This window comes from Muscardinus avellanarius (genome assembly GCF_963383645.1).
Source record: "Muscardinus avellanarius genome assembly, chromosome: 17".
Lineage (NCBI taxonomy): Eukaryota > Metazoa > Chordata > Mammalia > Rodentia > Gliridae > Muscardinus > Muscardinus avellanarius.
In genome coordinates, this window is record NC_137803.1 from 57,583,247 (window position 1) to 57,601,427 (window position 18,181).

General features: G+C 48.9%; 1 protein-coding gene across 19 annotated transcripts in view; it reads right to left on the reverse strand.

The window, feature by feature from the left end:
- DLGAP1 (DLG associated protein 1) overlaps nucleotides 1-18,181 on the reverse strand; it is a gene marked incomplete at both ends in the record, with an annotated part of 318,043 nt that overhangs the window by 70,198 nt on the left and 229,664 nt on the right. For 8 of the 19 annotated variants that reach the window (XM_080714544.1, XM_080714559.1, XM_080714557.1 and 5 more), the window contains one exon: nucleotides 224-620. In XM_080714544.1, coding sequence (XP_080570670.1) covers nucleotides 224-620 — 397 coding nt within the window. The remainder of the gene's footprint in view (nucleotides 1-223; nucleotides 621-18,181) is intronic. The other 11 variants (XM_080714555.1, XM_080714562.1, XM_080714547.1 and 8 more) reach the window with 2 other exon arrangements.

Consider the following 18,181-nt stretch of genomic DNA (forward strand, 5'->3'; position numbering starts at 1 on the left):
ATTCTTAGCAACCTAGTAAGACCCTGTTTGTTAAAATATTTAAAAGAGCTGGGGGTGTAGCTCATGGTATGAAGGTAGAATCCCCTGGGTTCAATCCCCAGGAAAACACACACACACACACACACACACACACACACACACACACACACGTAAATTTCTGGGAAGAAGAAGCCTCTGTTTCTCCACTGTGAGTTCCCAGGACACAGCCCGGGGAGGCCATTACCTGGATGCCAATAGACAGGCACCGATTCTTCTTAAAGTCCTTCTTCCTGTCCTCGGTGGTGACCGTGGCTATGGTGGTGGTGGTGGTGACGGCGGCAGCGTTATCGCCCAAGTGCTGACTGGCCGGGCCGTGGATCTGGGCGTTGGCGGCCTCGATGGCGGCGGTCAGAGCTTTCATACTGTCCAGACTTTCTGTGGAGTTGCTGAGTCCCGACTGGCTGACGATGTCGCCTCGTTGGCCCTGGCCGTCCATGTAGGCGTCCTGCGCGGACTCTGTGCTGCTCTGGGCTGTGATAGAAATGAAAGGTTTCGTGGTAGTTCTGGGTGGGACGGGAGGTGGTGTCTTCTTATATGTTGTAATGCATGATGACACTGGAAGACAGCGGAAAACAAAGTCGCTATGATTCCTGGCGGGTGCCATCCTGATATCACAACTGACAGCCATTGGAAACCAGGCGCACGCAGCGCTCTAATACGCCCCCCAGAAACGAGCCCAGGCCCACCAGAGAGGCCCCTGCTGGGAAGGGGGAACTGAGGGCCCACAGAAGGAAGCGGGGCGTCATTGGCCAGCTATAGAAATCATTGCAGGCAACACGGGTTGGGGGGTCTCTGCTCTCTTGGGAAACACTAAATACGCGGGTGATTAAGTAACTCATCAGAGATAGCCTAGTGGTTGATCACATTTGCTGGAGGAAGAAGAGAAAGCAAAGAGTTTGTGAGCACGCCTGTCTGATGCCAGGAACAGGGCTAGGGGCGGGGGAGGGCAGAGCCATCTTGGTTTTCGCAAGGCACTTGGCCTGGCTCAGTACCTCCCTCTCCCCTCCTCTCTCTCCCTCTCTGTCACTCCATTTTCCTCCCTTCCTTCCTTCCTTCCTTCCTTCCTTCCTTCCTTCCTTCCTTCCTTCCTTCCTTCCCTCCCTCCTTCCTTCCTTCCTCCCTTCTTTTTGCCTCTGTGCTCAGTTATTTAAATTTGGGTTTTAATTTTTGTTTTCTGAGTGCATTCTAAGAAGAAATGCGCTGTACAAAAAAGTGTCCTGTTGCACAAATAAATGCACACGAGTTTTCAGATCAGTCTTCAGGGTGCGCACAGTCTTCACAAGCCCTCTCCCTGACCAGCCATCCTGCAGGCGACGCGCTGGAGTCTAGGAACCGAGTCAAAGCATCTGCCAAGCACCTGGGCCTAAGCACCTGTCGCAGGGCCTTCCCCCAGGCTCCAGCCCAGCGGCTCCAGCCCTTCTCCTCCGCCTCTGATTATAATATTGAGGCTGTTGGAGAAGCTTTGCTCAATTTGTTTTCAGCTTTTCATTTGTGGAGCATGATTTTAAAAATTAAAATAGCCGGGCGTGGTGGCGCACGCTTGTCATCCCCGCGCTTGGGAGGCTGAGACAGGAGGATCGCACAGGTTCGAAGCCAGCCTCAGCCACTTACTGAGGCTCTCAGCAACTTAGTGAGACCCTGTTTCCAAATAAAATATAAAATAGGTCTGGGAGTATAGCCCAGAGGTAGAAAGCCTCTGGGTTCCACCCCCAGTACCACCAAAAAAAAAAAAAAAAAAATTAAAGAAAATTAAAAAGATTTGTTTAGGAATTTGTGCACACCTATAATCCCAGTACTTGGGAGGCTGAGACAGGAGGATCGCAGGTTCAAGAGGGCAGTCTACAGTTTAGCAGACCCTTGGCAACTTAGACCCTATTTTAAAATAAAAAATAAAAAGGGCTGGTGGTGTAACTTGGAGGTATAATACCCCTGGGTTCAATCCTTAAGGCCAAAGGGTAGTGGGGAGGGCTTGAAAGAAAGAAAAGAAAAGAAGAATGATTTTGTTTTCATTGGGAGCTCCTGTCAATAAAACACAATTCCTTAAGCAGCTTCCTGGAGGTCTGGTTTAACCCCCTAAAAGCCAACTGGAGGCTTGGTGCCCTGGCTCTGCGGAAGAGCACTTGCTTAGCACGCAGGAGACCCCGGGCTCCATCCCCAGCCCTGCAACAAACAGAACACGCAAAGAAATTGCCCCAGCCAGTTTCTCCCCCACCGCTTCCAAGTCTCTTCCACTCGAAGCTCGCATCCCCGCCCCACGTCTCCCTGCCCCACGTCAGCTCAGTGAGACCTGGCCACACTATTCCAGCCCTTTTGTCTGGGGGAGGGGGAGAGTAACAGGTCTCCCTAAATTGCTGAGCCAGTCTTCCAACCTGCGATCCTCCTGTCTCAGCCTCCCACGTGCGAGGATTACAGGCCTGTGCCATCACACCCGGCTTCGTTATCCCGGGTTCTAGTTGCCATTTAGACGAGCTGCTGCCCATGCTGATGATAGCTCCTCGGGACACTCAAGAAAACATCCTATTGTGAACAATAAGCAACGGGACCCTAGCCGGGCGCGGTGGCGCACACTTACAATCCCAGTACTTGGGAGGCTGAGACAGGAGGATCGCGGCTCAGCCATTTAATGAGGCCCTCTGCAATTTAGTGAGACCCTGTTTCAAAATAAAGAATAAGTTGGGCGTGGTGGCGCACACTTATAATCCCAGTACTTGGGAGGCTGAGACAGGAGGATTGCGGCTCGTGGCCAGCCTCAGCTACTTAGTGAGGCCCTCTGCAATTTAGTGAGACCCTATTTCAAAATAAAGAATAAATTGGGCATGGTGGCGCACGCTTGTAATCCCAGCATTCGGGAGGCTGAGACCAGAGGATCATGGTTTCTGGACAGCCTCAGCTACTTAAGTGAAGCCCTCTGCAATTTAGTGAGACCCTGTTTCAAAATAAAGAAAAAAAAAAATAGGGCTGGGGATGTAGCTCAGAGGTCGAATGTCCCTCCCTGGATTTGGGACGGTGGAATGTCCCTGGGGTCCATTCCCAGACCTGAAAAAAAAAAAAAAAAAAATGGATCTCCAAACCTGGTATGTGCCTGTAATCCCAGTATCTGGGAGACTGAGACAGGAGGATTACAGGTTTGAGATCAGCTTCAGGAATTTAGTGAGACCCTTTGCAATTTAACAAGAGTCTCAGCAATTTAGCAAGAACTTGTTTCAAAATAAATAATAAAAAAAATAGATCTCAAAGTGTTTGGCCTTCTCATATTCTGAAGAAACTAAGTAACACATTCCAATATCAAATGTTTGATTTGTATGTGTGTGGGTGATACTTGGAATTGAGCCCAGGGACATTCTACCTCCAAGCTACACCCCAGCTCTATTTTACTTTTTATTAAAAAAAATTTTTTTTGTAGGGCTAGGGATTGAACCTAGGGACATTCTACCTCCGAGATACATCCCCAGTCTTATTTTATTTTTTTATTTGGAAATAGGGTCTCGCTGAGATGCTGAGAGCCTTGTTAAGTTTCTGAAGCTGGCTTTGAACCTTGCAATCCTCCCGTCTCAGTCTCCCAAGTACAGGGGTTGCAGGAGTGTGCCACGGCACCCAGCTTTATTTTTTATTTTGAAACACTAAATTGCTGAAAGCCTTGCTGAATTGCTGAGGCCGGCCTCGAACCCTCAATCCTCCTGCCTCCACCTCCCAACTACTGGGATTACAGGCGCGCGCCGCCGCTCCGGGCTGGATGTCTGATCTTTTGGATTATTTATTTATTCCTTGTTATGAGCTTGTACCAGTTTCCTCTTTCAGTGTGGATGATCAAAACGGAACGCGTTGCCAAGTACAATCTCGGTTCATCTGCTTGGACGCACAGTGCAGCTCTGGCCGGCGCCGGCTGCTGTGGGTGGCGCGCGGCCCACTGCCTCCAGCGGAAGGTAATGCCTGCACTTGGGGGCGCCTCTTCCTCTCGGTCCACACACTCCCCAAGCCAACTGCAACTTACTTAGTGTTAGGCTGGTGGTGGCTGAGGATAGAGCTTTTCCAACAGGCCGGGCCAGCACCCAAAGATAAGTCCCGCGGGGTAAGGAAGCTGACCAGATGGTGTTGCCAAGGGGCTTTGTCTGAGGCTGTCTTCTGTGCCCAGGTTGGCAGAGGTGGGCAGCGAGCCAGACATTAACTGGAAGCCTGCCTGCAGAGCTCACGCGCTTTGACCCTTCCCCTGCGGGAAGGGGGACAACGCGGGGTCACGGGCGCAAGGTGCAAAAGGCCCTCAGTCACCCCAAATGTAATGCGAATAAAGAAGGCGCCCAGAAGGACTATGAAACCCACCCCGAGCCGGGTGGTGGCCACGCTTGTAATCCCAGCGCTTGGGAGGCTGAGACAGGAGGATCGGGGTTCGCAGACAGCCTCAGATACTTAGTGAGGCCCTTCCCAACCCAGTGAGACCCGGTTTCGAAATAAAGAATAGGCCGGGCGTGGTGGCCACGCTTGTAATCCCAGCATTTGGGAGGCGGAGACTGGAGGACTGCGGTTCCGGACAGCCTCAGCTACTCAGTGAGGCTCTCTGCAACTTAGAATAAAGAATAAAAAATAGGGCTGGGGGTACAGCTCTGAGGTAGAATGCCCCTGGGTTCTATCACCAGTATCGGAAAAAGTAATAATAAAAAATAAAACCCAGACAGGAGAACTGCGCAGGTTCGAAGCCAGCTGCACTGGCGTAAGAGACCCTGTTTCCAAATAAAAATATAAAATAGGTCTGGGAGTGTAGCCCAGAGGTAGAAAGGCTTCCAGGACCCCCCAGTACCACACACACACACACACAAATAAAATAAAATAAAAAATATAAATAAATAAATAAATAAATAAATAAATAAAACCCAGCCCTAGGTAGCTCTCCCAAACCCCGGGAGTACAGGCTCCAGACCCCATCCTTGGAGTGTGACTGGGCGGAACCCTATTGCCCCAGGCCACCTTTTTTCCCCCTAGCAATGGCTGCTCGGAAGCTTTTCCTTGGAGCACCTTCTCCTTTCTCTGGGCCTTTCTCATAGGGTTCCTCTCTTCTCTAAATAAGCCTCAGTGCTCCCCGTTCGTGCCTTCTGTTTGAATGCTTTCCAAGCGGATAAGCAAGGACTGAGGTTATGCAGAAAAAATTTTAAAACTCCTGCCGGGAAACCGGAGGATTCTGCTGGAGTGAGACCCAAGGCCCAGGCTCCAGTTACCCAGGAATTCCCAGTGGTCAGCAAGGCCGCAGCAGCTGCGGCTTTTAAACCAGAAGCATTCTTTCTTCGACCTACACCCCAGCTCTTTTTATTTATTTTGAAACAGGGTCTCAGTAAGTGCTGAGCTGGGGCCTCGAATCGGCCATCCTCCCGTTTCAGCCTTCCCTGGGGTTACAGGCGTGCACCACCACGCCCAGACATGACTTTTCAAAGGTTCTGTGGGGCTTGGTGGGGCGTGGCTGTAGCTCAGCTACCAGGAGGCGGGCGTGGGAGGGTGGCCTGAGCCCAGGAATTTGAGACAAGCCTGGGCAGCCCAGCAAGACCCGGTCTCAATACGGCTTGAATGTGCATCACTTTGAACCTGACTATAGCCTGCAATTATAACGCACCAATAAAAAATAACAATGTTTTTCACAGTACTAGGGCTGGAACCCAGGGGCATTCTACCTCGGGGCTACACCCCCAGACCTATTTTATTTTATTTTATTTATTTTTGCGGGTCTAGGGATGGAACCCAGGGGCATTCGACCTCTGAGCTACACCCCCTTCCCTATTTTTTATTCTTTTTTATTTTTTGGTGGTACTGCGAATGGAACCCAGGGGCCTTCTACCTCCGGGCTACACTCCCAGACCTATTTTATGTATTTCATTTGGAAACAGGGTCTTTTAAGCCAGCTGAGGCTGGCTTCGAACCTGCACCATCCTCAGGTCTCAGCCTCTCAAGTACTGGGATTACAAGTGTGGGCCATCACGCCTGGTTTAACTTTTTTTTTTTTTTTTTTTTTTTTTTTTTTTTTTTTTAATGGGGCTGAGAGGTCTGGTATGGTGGCGCAGGCTTGTAATCCCAGTACTTGGGAGGCTGAGACGGGAGGATCGCACAGGTTTGAAGCCAGCCTCGGCTACTTAGTAAGGCACTCGGCAATTTAGTGAGGCCTTGTTTCCAAATAAAGTATAAAATGGGTCTGGGAGTGTAGCCTGGGGGTAGAAAAGCCCTGGGTTCCACCCCCAGTACCACACACACACACAAAATATTTACAGGTCCCTAATTCCAGACCACCCACAAGGCAGGGAGGGAGGGTGTCGGGTAAGCCCTGGGCCCCAGCCTCCATCTGTGGGCGCGGCACATCCCTCTCCAGAGGCCTTTCCGGCTCCCACGAAGCCCTCCACGGAAACCACAGAAAGCAGCCGGCTGTGGGCTGGGGCAGGGAGCGTCGCCACTTGGTAGCTGCTCGTATTCCAGACACTTCCTAATGCCAGACGAATGCTCCAAGCCTCGGCTTGTCTGGCCTCGGAGATCTATTCTACTGATAGCGGCGCCTCTTCTGGGGAGAACCGGCCTCCGCCGCTCATCAAGCCCAACATTGTTCTCTGAAGGGCGGGGAACAGAAAGGTTTGCTGCGGAGTCACAAGAGTTTTTTCTTTTTTAAAGAGGCATCCAAGTTGTTTTAACAAGTTGCTGCAAAACTCGGGCTTCCTGAGGTGAGGCTGTTTAGCACAGAGCCCGCACTGTACCGGGATCCCGGGAGGGAGGGATCGAAAATTAATTAAAAAAAAAAAAAAAAGCCCCAGGCCTATGCCTGGAAATGAAGTCAGGCGCGGCCACTCCTCGGTTAGAACTAAAACCCAAGCTCCGGCGAGGCCCCGCCAGCCGGGGCCAAACCTGGGGCCCCAGGGCTGGAGGCTGGGGGCGCCTCCCTCCCGCATCCCCCTCCCCAGCCGTCTCCGGAGCCTGGCCACAGGTAGCGTGACGACCTTTGACTCAGAGCGCGGCAAATGGCATCATTTCAGGGGCAAATGGATGACTGCTTTCCGAGCTCGCGGCATCTCCCCCACCGGCCCCACACCCAAGCCACGTCCAGAACCCGAGAAAACAGTCTTGCTGCGGGCAGCGCTGCTCTCGGGCGCGCCCTAGTGGTCAAATGTGGAACGACGCCGACGTGCTGGACTCCAAGCTCGGCTAGGTAAGTGGCGCACGTCTTTTTTATTTTTTATTTATTTTATTTTATTTTATTTTATTTTATTTTATTTTATTTTATTTTATTTTACTTTATTTGCAGTACTGGGGAGGGAACCCAGGGGCATTCTACCTCCGAGCTACTAACCTAGCCCTATTTTTTAATTCTTTATTATTTTTTAATTCTTTATGAAAGACGGTCGCACTGAATTGCAAAGGGCCTCAGTAAGTAGCTGAGGCTGTCCTCCTGTGTCGGCCTCCCGAATGCTGGGATTACAAGCGTGCGCCACCACGCCCGGCGCCTATTTTTTATTCTTTATTTGGAAACAGGGTCTCAATAAGTTGCAGAGGGCCTCACTAAGTAGCTGAGGATGGCCGCGAACCTCCATCCTCCTATCTCAGCTTCCCAAGCACTGGCATTACAAGCGTGCCCCACCACGCCCGGCTCATATATTTTCTTTAATATATGCAGGGTAGGGAATAATTGGGATACAAGAGACTCCAGATGGTCCAGGGAGGAGAGCTAAGGGTAGGGGTGGAGGAAGACTTAGGTTTATGAATAGAAATAGTACCATAGACTATGTGTATGCTTGTGAATATATACCACCATCAATCTGGGTACTTCTTATGGGAGGGAGAAAGATGGGGTCACCATGAGTGTGTGTATGCGTGTCACTGTCCACATGATTTACATATCATGTGAGACTATAATGCACCAATAAAAGCACACACACACACACACACACACACACACACACACACACACACAGACTTCCAGCCCCAGCTTGGTGTGGTGGCACACACCTGTAATCCCAGTACCTGGGAGGCTGAGGCAGGAGGATCGCAGGTTCGAGACCAGCCTCAGCTACATAATAAAGTTCCAGACTGCAGGTCCAGCTTCTGGGAGCCTGCGCCTCACCTCGGAGCCACACTTTTAGTTTTCATCTCCACCAGGGTCAAACGCCCACGAAGCCCCTCCGGTGGAGTTTTTAACCTGCCTGCTTCTCTGCTGTTTAGGAAGAATGTGTGGTTGGTAACTACAGCCAGCCCCAGGAGAGGGAAGCCCTTCTGTCCTGCCCTGCAGCCGAAAATGAGGTTCAGATCAAAGGAAATGGTCTCCTCAAAGCTTCCATTAATTAACTAAATTAAAGGATGTTAAATGATATTTGCAGGAAGGTCATCCTAGAAGGTTCAGGTCCAGGGGTTAAGGTCTAAGCTTGTAAAGTAGGCTTTTTAACGAAACTTCTTTCTTTTTTATTTTTAAAATAGTACTGGGGATTGGACCCAGGGGCATTCTACCTTCAGGCTACACCCCCAGACCTATTTTTATTCTTTTCTTTTTTCTTTTTTGTGTGTGGTATGAGGGATTGAACCCAGGGGCATTCTACTTCTGAGCTGTACCCCTAGACCTAACTTTTATTCTTCATTTTGAAACAGGGTCTCACTAAGTTGCAGAGGGCCTCACTAAGTAGCTGAGGCTGGCCGTGAACTGCGATCTTCCTGTTTCAGCCTCCTAAGTACTGGGATTACAAGTGTGTGTCACCACGCCCGGCTTCCTTTCCTTCCTTTCTTCCCTTTCCTTCCTTCCTTTCTTTCTCCCTCTCCCCTTTTCTTTCTTTCTTTCTTTCTTTCTTTCTTTCTTTCTTTCTTTCTTTCTTTCTTCTTTCTCTTGTTTGTTTTATGGGGATCAGACCGACAGGTATTCTACCTCCAAGCTACACCCCCAGCTCTATATTACTCTTTACCTTGAAACAGGGTCTTGCTAAATTGCTGAAGGTCTCACGAAACTGCTGAGGCTGGCTTTGAACCTGAGATCCTCCTGTCTTAGTCCCTCAAGTACTGGACCCAGGCATGTGCCATCACCCTCGGCTTAATAAACTCTGACATTAAGTTAAATCTATTAGAAAACAGTTCTTGCCTGAAACCAGTAATTTCAAAGGAATATCTATCAGGCGCGGTGGCGTACACTCCTGCTACTTGGGAGGCAGAGACAGGAGGATCGCACGGGTTCGAAGCCAGCCTCAGCCACTTAGTGAGGCTCTCAGCAACTCAGTGAGACCCTGTTTCCAAGTAAAATATAATATAGGTCTGGGAGTATAGCCCGGAGGTAGAAAGCACCTGGGTTCCACCCCCAGTACCACACCAAAAAAGAAAGAAAAAAAAAAAAAAAAGAGCCGGGGGCTTTGAGTAAGAAACATTTGGCCGGTAGCTAAACTCCCTGGCGGTCCTCAGAGAACCGGCCGGCCTGTTGGATCTGGGCGCCTGGAGCCTCGGGCTTACTCACTTCCAAGGCGGGCGTGTTTTCCCGGTGGGGAATGTGCCTGGCGCTGCAGGGCTGTTTTTCGGCTTCTCGGCCTTCCTGACAGGTGGGAGTGAGTCACTCCCACAATGACTGCGGCTCCGCCGACCAGCCGGTTTGCAGCCGCGCCCTGCTTACAGCCTGGCTGGATGCGTCCTTCCTCCTGGACCGGGATCCCCAACAGCGGTCCTTAACAACCCGCACGTTGTGTTTTTCAGAATGTGTCCCAGTCGGGTCTGCAGGTCTTCCTGGGTTGAATGGACTGTTTACCGGAGGGGAATGAGGAGGGATCAAGGTCAGGGTGGCAGGATTATATAAAGTTTCCTGTTTGAGCAGCTGGTCCGCAAGCCCTCGGGAGGGAGGCTGGGCGGGGATGGCGCCGGGTGGCTTGGAGAGCTGTCTCTGAAGGTCCTTGTCGGGGTTCATTATCAGATGTTGCCTCTCAGCAACATGGTACTATATTCTATTTTTTTTTTTTTTTTTTTTTTGTGTGTGTGTGTGTGTGTGTGTGCAACACTGGGAATTAAACCCACGGGCATTCTACCTCTGAGCTATGCCCTAGCTCCATTTTATTTTGTATTTTGAAATAGGGTCTCACTGAGTAGTTGAGGTTGGGATCCTCCTATCTCAGCCTCCCAAGTACTGGATGACAGGCATTGGCCACCGGGCTTCTGGCTTCGTCCTGTATCATGTTAATACAGCCACCGGGAGAGAATTCCCAGTACTACCAAAAATCATGGGGGGAAAACTGGGAAAAATTGCATCTATACTGAACATGTGTAGACTTTTTTTCATTATTATTTCCTAAGCAATACAGTGTAATAGTATTTACGTAGCATTTGTGTGAGCCATCGTGAGTGGACTCGGGGTGTGGATATTCGAGGCTCTGAGGCCTGAGCATCCGGCGGGGTCTCGCAGTCATCCCACATGGTCCCAGGGGCTACTGGATAGTATCTGTCAGCTCCTTCCTTCCTTCCTTCCTTCTTCCTTTTGAACCCAGGGGTATTTTTCATCTTTAAATACATAAAGTGCAGCCGGGCGTGGTGGCGCACGCTTGTAATCCCAGCATCCGGGAGGCTGAGACTGGAGGACCACGGTTCGCAGACAGCCTCAGCTACTTAGCGATGCTCTTTGCTACTCACTGTGACCCTGTTTCAAAATAAAAAGACTAAGCCGGGCGTGGTGGCGCGCGTTTGTAATCCCAGCACTTGTGAGGCTGAGACAGGAGGCTCGCACAGGTTCGAAGCCAGCCTCGGCTACTTAGTGAGGCTCTCAGCAACTTAGTGAGACCCTGTTTCCAAATAAAATATAAAATAGGTCTGGGAGCATAGCTTGGAGGTAGAAAAGCCTCTGGGTTCCACCCCCAGTACCACCAAGAAAAAAAACAAAAACTTGAAGTGCTGTTTCTATATGGAGTCGAAACATTCAAATACTACTAAGAGTGTTTTGTTTGCTTTTTCTACTGGGATTGAGCCCAAGGGCATTTTATCTTTGAGCTACAGCCAGCTCTTTTAAAATATTTATTTATTTATTTATTTATTTATTTATTTATTTAGTGGTACTGGGGATGGAACCCAGGGACATTCTAACTCTAAGCTACCCTCCCAGCCCTATTTTTTATTCTTTATTTGAGAACAGGGTATCACTGAGTTGCAAAGGGCTTCACTAAGTAGCTGAGGCTGCCCTTGAACCCGGATCCTTCTGTCTCAGCCTCCTGAAAGCTGGGATGACGAGCGTGCGCCACCAGGCCCTGCTCTTCTTGGCCTTCTCATCCTGTGCTCTCTCTCCTGCACACAAGACCTGTATCTAAGAACCAAGAAACTTGCTTTGTCTCTGGGCCTCAGTTCTTGAGAATTAGTATCACCTGCTCCCTGGGTCCCTGGGGGTCCTGAATCCTAGGGCCAGTCTGGATTGGAATCACAGGACCGGCTTGTCTGGCAAATGAGTTTGAGCTTGAGGGCACCTGCCCCTGAGGCTCTGTGGAGTAGCCGAGAATTCTACCAGGGAGCAGAGGAACGGGTCCCTACTGCCAGTTGGCCTGGATTCAAGAAGAGACACACCTAGCTGGGTGTGGTGGCACACGCTTGTAACCCCAGCATTTGGGAGGCTGAGACAGGAGGATCTCGGTTCATGGCCAGCCTCAACTACTTAGTGAGGCCCTTTGCAACTCAGTGAGACCCTGTTTCGAAGTAAAGAATAAAAAATAGAGCTGGGGGTGTAGCGTGGAGGTTGAATGACCCCCAACCCAAGTACCTAAAAAAAAAAAAAAAAAGCTTCACACCCCTATATATATCAGGCCAGTGGCATCTGGTGGAAGTCCAGCCCTAAGTCTAACTGAGACTTCAGTGTGAATTTACCAGCAGCCTCTTCCTGGCCATTTCCTTGGGTTTGGAGAGAAGGCAGATCTGCCTGGCCCAGCAGTTGGAACCGCAGGCCCGTGAACAGGTCTGGAGCGAGATTTCCCAGGCGCTAAAGCGTTTGCCAGGCCAACTGTGAGCCCTGAACCCAGGATGCACGCAGAAACGGAGAAGGAAGGCATGCACCCAGGGCCGCTTCTGTTGCTCTGAGCGTGTTGAGGAGCCCAGGCAGCCCTGGCTGGGAGGTAGCCAATTACACATACCCCAAACCCCGGTCCCCAAAGGCAAAGCCCAAGGCCTTCTTACCCCGAGCTGCACCCAACCCTTTTTCTTTTTTCTTTTGAGTCGGGGTCTCACTTTGCTGCTAAAGTTGGCCTTGAGCTTGTCTCAGCCTCCTGAGTTGCTCAGATTTCAGGTATGCACCGCATACCCGGTGTGGAACACCGTTTTTTATCAGCCCGCTGGACCAGAAAAAGATGTCGGCTCCACCTTACCTACACTCAAGTAGCCGAACTGTGCTTTCAAATGACACCTCCTAAGCCCCCCAAATAATAAAACGCATCAGTTTATGTTCCCCAGCCCTGCCCCCATCCTTCTCGTTCCTGGACTGTTTCATAAAGGCAAGGGCTTGAGCTAGTCTCGGTCACTTTTTTTTTTTTTTTTTTTTGGTACTGGGGATGGAACCCAGGGGCATTCTACCTCCAAGCTACATCCCCAGCCCTATATTTTATTTTATTTTGAAATAGGGTCTCACTAAGTTGTAGAGAGCCTCACTAAGTATAAGTAGCTGAGGCTGGCTTCGAACCTGTGATCCTTCTGTCTCAGCCAATAATGTATCCTTTTAGAACCTGTGATCCTTGTCTCAGCCAATAATGTATCCTTTTAGAAGGTGTTTGTTTGTTTGTTTTAGCAGTTTCTTGGGATTAAACCCGAAGCCGTTCACGTGGTCACCAGCACTGTGCCACTGAGCCACAGCCAGCCCCTCCTTCTCTGTCTCCTTCTAGACTGACCCCAGGACGCTCTACCACTGAGCTACATCCCCAGTCCAAAATTTTTATTTTTATTTCGAGACAGGGTCTCACTAAATTGTAAAGGGCCTCACTAAGTAACTAAGTAACTGAGGCTGTCCGTGAACCTGTGATCCTCCTGTCTCAGCCTCCCAAGTAGCGGGATTACAAGTGTGTACCACCATACCCGGCTCTACCACGCAGGATTTTTTCCATCATTTTCTGACCTGCCTCTTCTTTCCCATCCCCCAGTTTCAGGCTGCAGTCTGACTTCAGTAGAGAGCAAAATAAATAAAGTAAACAATTTTTACCTTGGCCCATTACAACGCGTAAAAACACGGCAGTGGCCGTGTACTAGATTCAGCTGAGCGCCAGCAAATTTGATGCTGTTCAAGACACCAGGTAAAAGTTTATCTGCAAGGGTTCATTCATTAAAACTCTACATAGTACACAGTTTGAAAATCTTCTTTTAAAATGCACATTTTTAGTCAGGTGTGATGGCGCATGCTTGTAATCCCAGCATTTGGGAGGCTGAGACCGGAGGATCGTGGTTCGCGGACAGTCTCAGCTACTTAGTGAGGCCCTCTGCAACTCAGTGAGACCCGGTTTCAAAGTAAAGAATAAAAAAATAGGGCAGGGGGTATAGCTCGGAGGCCGAATGCCCCTGGGTTCCATCCCCAGACCCGTAAAAATAAAATAAAATAAAATAAAATAAAATAAAATAAAATAAAATAAAATGCACATTTTTAGGCTGAGATAGGATTGCGCTTCGCAGGTTCGCAGACAGCCTCAGTTATTTAGTGAGGCCCTCAGTGAGACCCTGTTTCAAAATAAAGAATGAAAAAATAGGGCTGGGGTTGTAGCTTGAAGGTAGAATGCTCCTGGGTTCCACCCCCAGTATCGGAAAAAATAAAAAATAGGGCTAGTGGTATAGCTTGGAGGTAGAATGGCCCTGGGTTCAACCCCCTAGTATCCTCCCCAAAATAAATAAATAAATAAATAAATAAATAAATAAATAAATAAAATGCACATTTTTAGCCTGACATGATGGCACACGCTTGTAATCCCAGTACTTGGGAGGTTGAGACAGACAATTGTGGGTTCATGGACAGCCTCAGCTACTTACGGAGGCCCTCTGTAATTCAGTGAGACCCTGTTTCCAAATAAAGAATAAACTAGGGCTGGGGTTATAGCTTGGAGGTAGAATGCCCCTGAGCATAACCCCCAGTATCCGTCCCCCCCCACCAAATGCACATTTTTAGCTGAGAATGGTACACACCTCTAATTCCAGTATTTGGGAGGCTAAGACTAGAGGGTTCTAGTCTCAGCAGTGTAGAGGGACCCTCAGCAACCTAGTGAGACCCTGTTTCAAGACAAAAAATAAAAAGAACTCTATGTAGCTTCTAAGATTTCCCCTGGCTTCAATCCCCAGTACCACAATAAGTAAATAAATAAATAAAATTAAACGCATGTTTTTATACCATAATTCCAATTTAAGTGATGACCAAGATAGTACTTGAATTACATAATAAACGGGGGCAGGTGTAGCTCAGAGGTGGGGCACTTTCCCAGTTTGTGGGAGGCCCTGGGTTCCATCCCCAGTACCCTTCCAAACAAAACCCCAAACTTGATGCCTGGGTAGACAGATATGTTAATAAGTGCAGGCACAGATCGATCCAACACTAGACATTTTTATCACCTAAAACAAGCACTGAACTGCCTGCCGTGGATTCGATTCTAGTTTTCAAAGGGAACCATAAAAGTAAAGGTAATAAAATTGGATATAGTTTTCATCATAGGTCAACGATTTTGTTAAGTAACAAAATGTTGAAAACACCTCTATAAACACTGCAAAACTAGCAAGCCGTGTTTGGGGCTCTTTCTGTGGATTGGGCTGGGGCGGAACAGCTCACCCTGCTCTGGGCTGGGGCTTCCAGGTTCTGAGCTGCAGACGTGGTGGGACCTAGAGCTGGGGGGGGGGGGTGGTGGTTGGAATGAGGAAGCGCTGGAGGAAGCGTCTGTCGCTGAGCAAAATTACCAGCCAAGGGTTGGAAAACCGAGCAGGGAGAATAATTTTGATGGCCCGCTGCTCCTAGGTCCAGCCCATTTGCAGATGCTGATAACCTTGTCAAGGCCCCAGATAAAGGCAAGACTTGTCACCCTCGGGCACCTGGCTGAGAGGTAATAAAGCGGTTACCTTATCTCCTCCTAAGAGTGGAGTTAGGCCAACCTCAGTCCGGGTAATTACAGTGCAGTGACATTGCTGGTCCTTCACCCCCCCCCCCTTTAAAAATATAGGGTAGGGAGAGAGAAAGAGGATAAGGCAGGAAATTCTCTCTCCCCCCAAGCCCCCAACTCCAGATTTAAAAAAGAAAGCAAGCCAAACGGCAAGAAGTTTTTCAAGGAGTGAGAAAAACAAAAACAACCCGGGCCAGCCCCCACCGCCTCACCCGGGGTTAACCGGATTGCTGACCAACAGGCCCACGGCCCACGTGATGACGGGAAAGGGGCTGAAGCTGATGAAAACCCGAGAAATCTTCTTAGAGGCCGCCTTTCAAAATGCAAATGACTCACTCATTGCTTTGCAGAGGAGGGAAGGAAGTTAGGATCACACGAGTGACTCATCCCTCCTGTTAGCTGTAGCTCGGGCAGTGGGGTGAGAAGTTTCAGCCAGAGCAGCAACAGATCTGCTTTGAATCCCCCACAGTCAGGGAATTTCTGTGGGGATGAATGCCCTTCGCACAAAAGAGCTCCTGTTGACATCTTTTACAATCTCCCCCAGGACACAGACAAGGCCATTTCAATAAGCCCGGCTCAGAAACACCTATTGTTGCCAACCTTACACTAGTCACAGGCTACCAGGGCTCCCTAGGGTTTTGCAAAATAAAAGATTTTGAGGGAGAAGGATTGGGATGTGGTTGCTGTAAAAAAAGGCAGTAAACGAGTCGTTTTGACCCGCTGCTGTCCAAAAGTGTGCAAAAGGGTAAAGTTACTGGTATTTCCATTTTTCTAAGAAATGCCTGGGATAGTCTTGAACCAGTGGTTGTGAATTTCCAAGTTGATGCCCACGTTGCAGAGAAGCTAACTCCTGCCGACAAGACTGCCAAATGATAAGCCCACTCCCCACCTTATAACCCCCCACCCCCACCCCGCCAGGCCACAGCCAGGCGCAGTGAGCTCCGGCTGGGGATGCGGCTCCCAAGCCATTCCCGCTCACGCGTTTCCCTGGACCATATCCGCCATCTTTCTCCCCTGCTCGAACGGTTTCTGGAGTTCTAGATTGCTGTTCTTTGGCTCTGTCTCAAATTAAGGGGTGCGTTTGTGTTTACCAAAAAAGAGGCGCGTTTTAAAAATACTTACTATCTTTAGCCTCCCAATAGATCTTCACTTGACAGTCCCCAGCTCAGCGTATGTATCTACCCAGTGTTCAGGCAATATCTTTATTTTTTATTTTAATTAATTAATTAATTTATTTATGTTTGGTGGTGCTGGAGGTGGAACCCAGAGGCTTTCTACCACTGGGCTATACTCCCAGACCTATTTTATATTTTATTTGGAAACAGGGTCTCACTAAGTTGCTGAGAGCCTCACTAAGTAGCTGAGGCTGGCTTCGAACCTGCGTGATCCTCCTGTCTCAGCCTCCCAAGTGCGGGGATTACAAGTGCGCGCCACCACGCCTGGCTTTAATTTTTTTTTTAGTACTGGGGATGGAACCCAGGAGCATTCTAATTCAGAGCTACACCCCCAGCCCTATTTTTTATTCTCTACTTTGAAACAGGTTTCACTGAATCGTAAAGGGCCTCACTAAGTAGCTGAGGCTGTCTTTGAACTGCGATCCTCCTTTCTCAGCCTCCCAAATACTGGGAATATAAGTGTACGCCACCATGCCTGGCTCTGGGCGTTATCTTTAACACCTTTGTGGCCCTCTCTCCGTCTGTAATCATTCCATATCTTTCTTTTTTTTTTTCTTTTTTTTTTTTTTGGTGGTACTGGGGTTCCTGGAAGCCCTTCTACCTCCGGACTACACTCCCAGACCTATTTTATAGTTTTGAAACAGGGTCTCTTACGCCAGCGCGGCTGGCTTCGAACCTGCGCGATCCTCCTGTCTCCGCCTCCCAAGCGCGGGGATTACAAGCGTGCGCCACCACGCCCGGCTCCATATCTTTCTTGTCTTGTTCTGAGAGCCTTTCTTTCTTTCTTTCTTTCTTTCTTTCTTTCTTTCTTTCTTTCTTTCTTTCTTTCTTTCTTTCTGTCCCTTTTTCTTCTTTTATTTTTATTTTTTGATCCTGGGGGTTGAACCTAGAGGCATTCTACCACTGAACTACCCCCAAACCTTTTTTATTTTTTGGTGGTATTGGAGATGGAATGCAGGGGTGCTCTACCTCTGAGCTATACTCCGGGCCCAGCCTTCTTATTTTTTATTTTGAAATAGGGTCTCTCTTAAGTTGCTACAGGTCTATAAATTGATGAAGCTGGTCTTGAATCTGCAGTTCTCCTGTCTCAGCCTGGGATTACAAATGTGTACCACCCACCCTTACATCTGGTTCCTAGAGCCTACTATCTGTGCCTGTATGGGAAAGTTGCTTTGGTATTCTTTTTCCAAAATGTAAAATATAGTCAGGGCCTGGGTGCTGAGCAGGTGCTTAGGCAGAAAGGGAGGCTCAGCTGTTACAGTGCAGAGTCAGTCTCTCTCTCTTCTCTCTCTCTCTCTCTCTCTCTCTCTCTCTCTCTCTCTCTCTCTCCCTTTGTTCTATTGATTAACCTATAGTAAAAGCTTACAGTCAATTGAAGCCTTTATAGGCTACACCCCCAGCCTTACTTTTTATCCTTTATTTTGAAACAGGATCTCACTGAGTTGCAAAGAGCTTCACTAAGTAGTAGCTGAGGCTGTCCGGTGTGGCAGTGCACTCCTGTAATCCCAGTACTTGGGAGGCTGAGACAGGAGCCTACTGTACCTTAGCTCCTCTCTGGAGTATCAAGCAACTTCCTAACTCAAGGTTTTGGTAAGGCCAGAAGTTTTTTTTTTTGTTTTTGTTTTTTTTTTTGGTACCAGGAATGAAACCCAGGGGCATTATCTCTGAGCTACACTCCCAGCCCTATTTTTTATCCTTTATTTTGAAACAGGGTCTCACTAAGTTGCAGAGGGCCTCACTAAGTAGCTGAAGCTGCCCGTGAAACTGTGATCCTCCTGTCTCAGCCTCCCAAGTACCTGGATTACAAGTGTGCGCCACCATGCCTGGCTGAGTTGAGATTTATTACTGAGTCATGAAATAGGCTGAACTGAGTTGCAGCTTCACCACTGAACAAATGAAAATGAT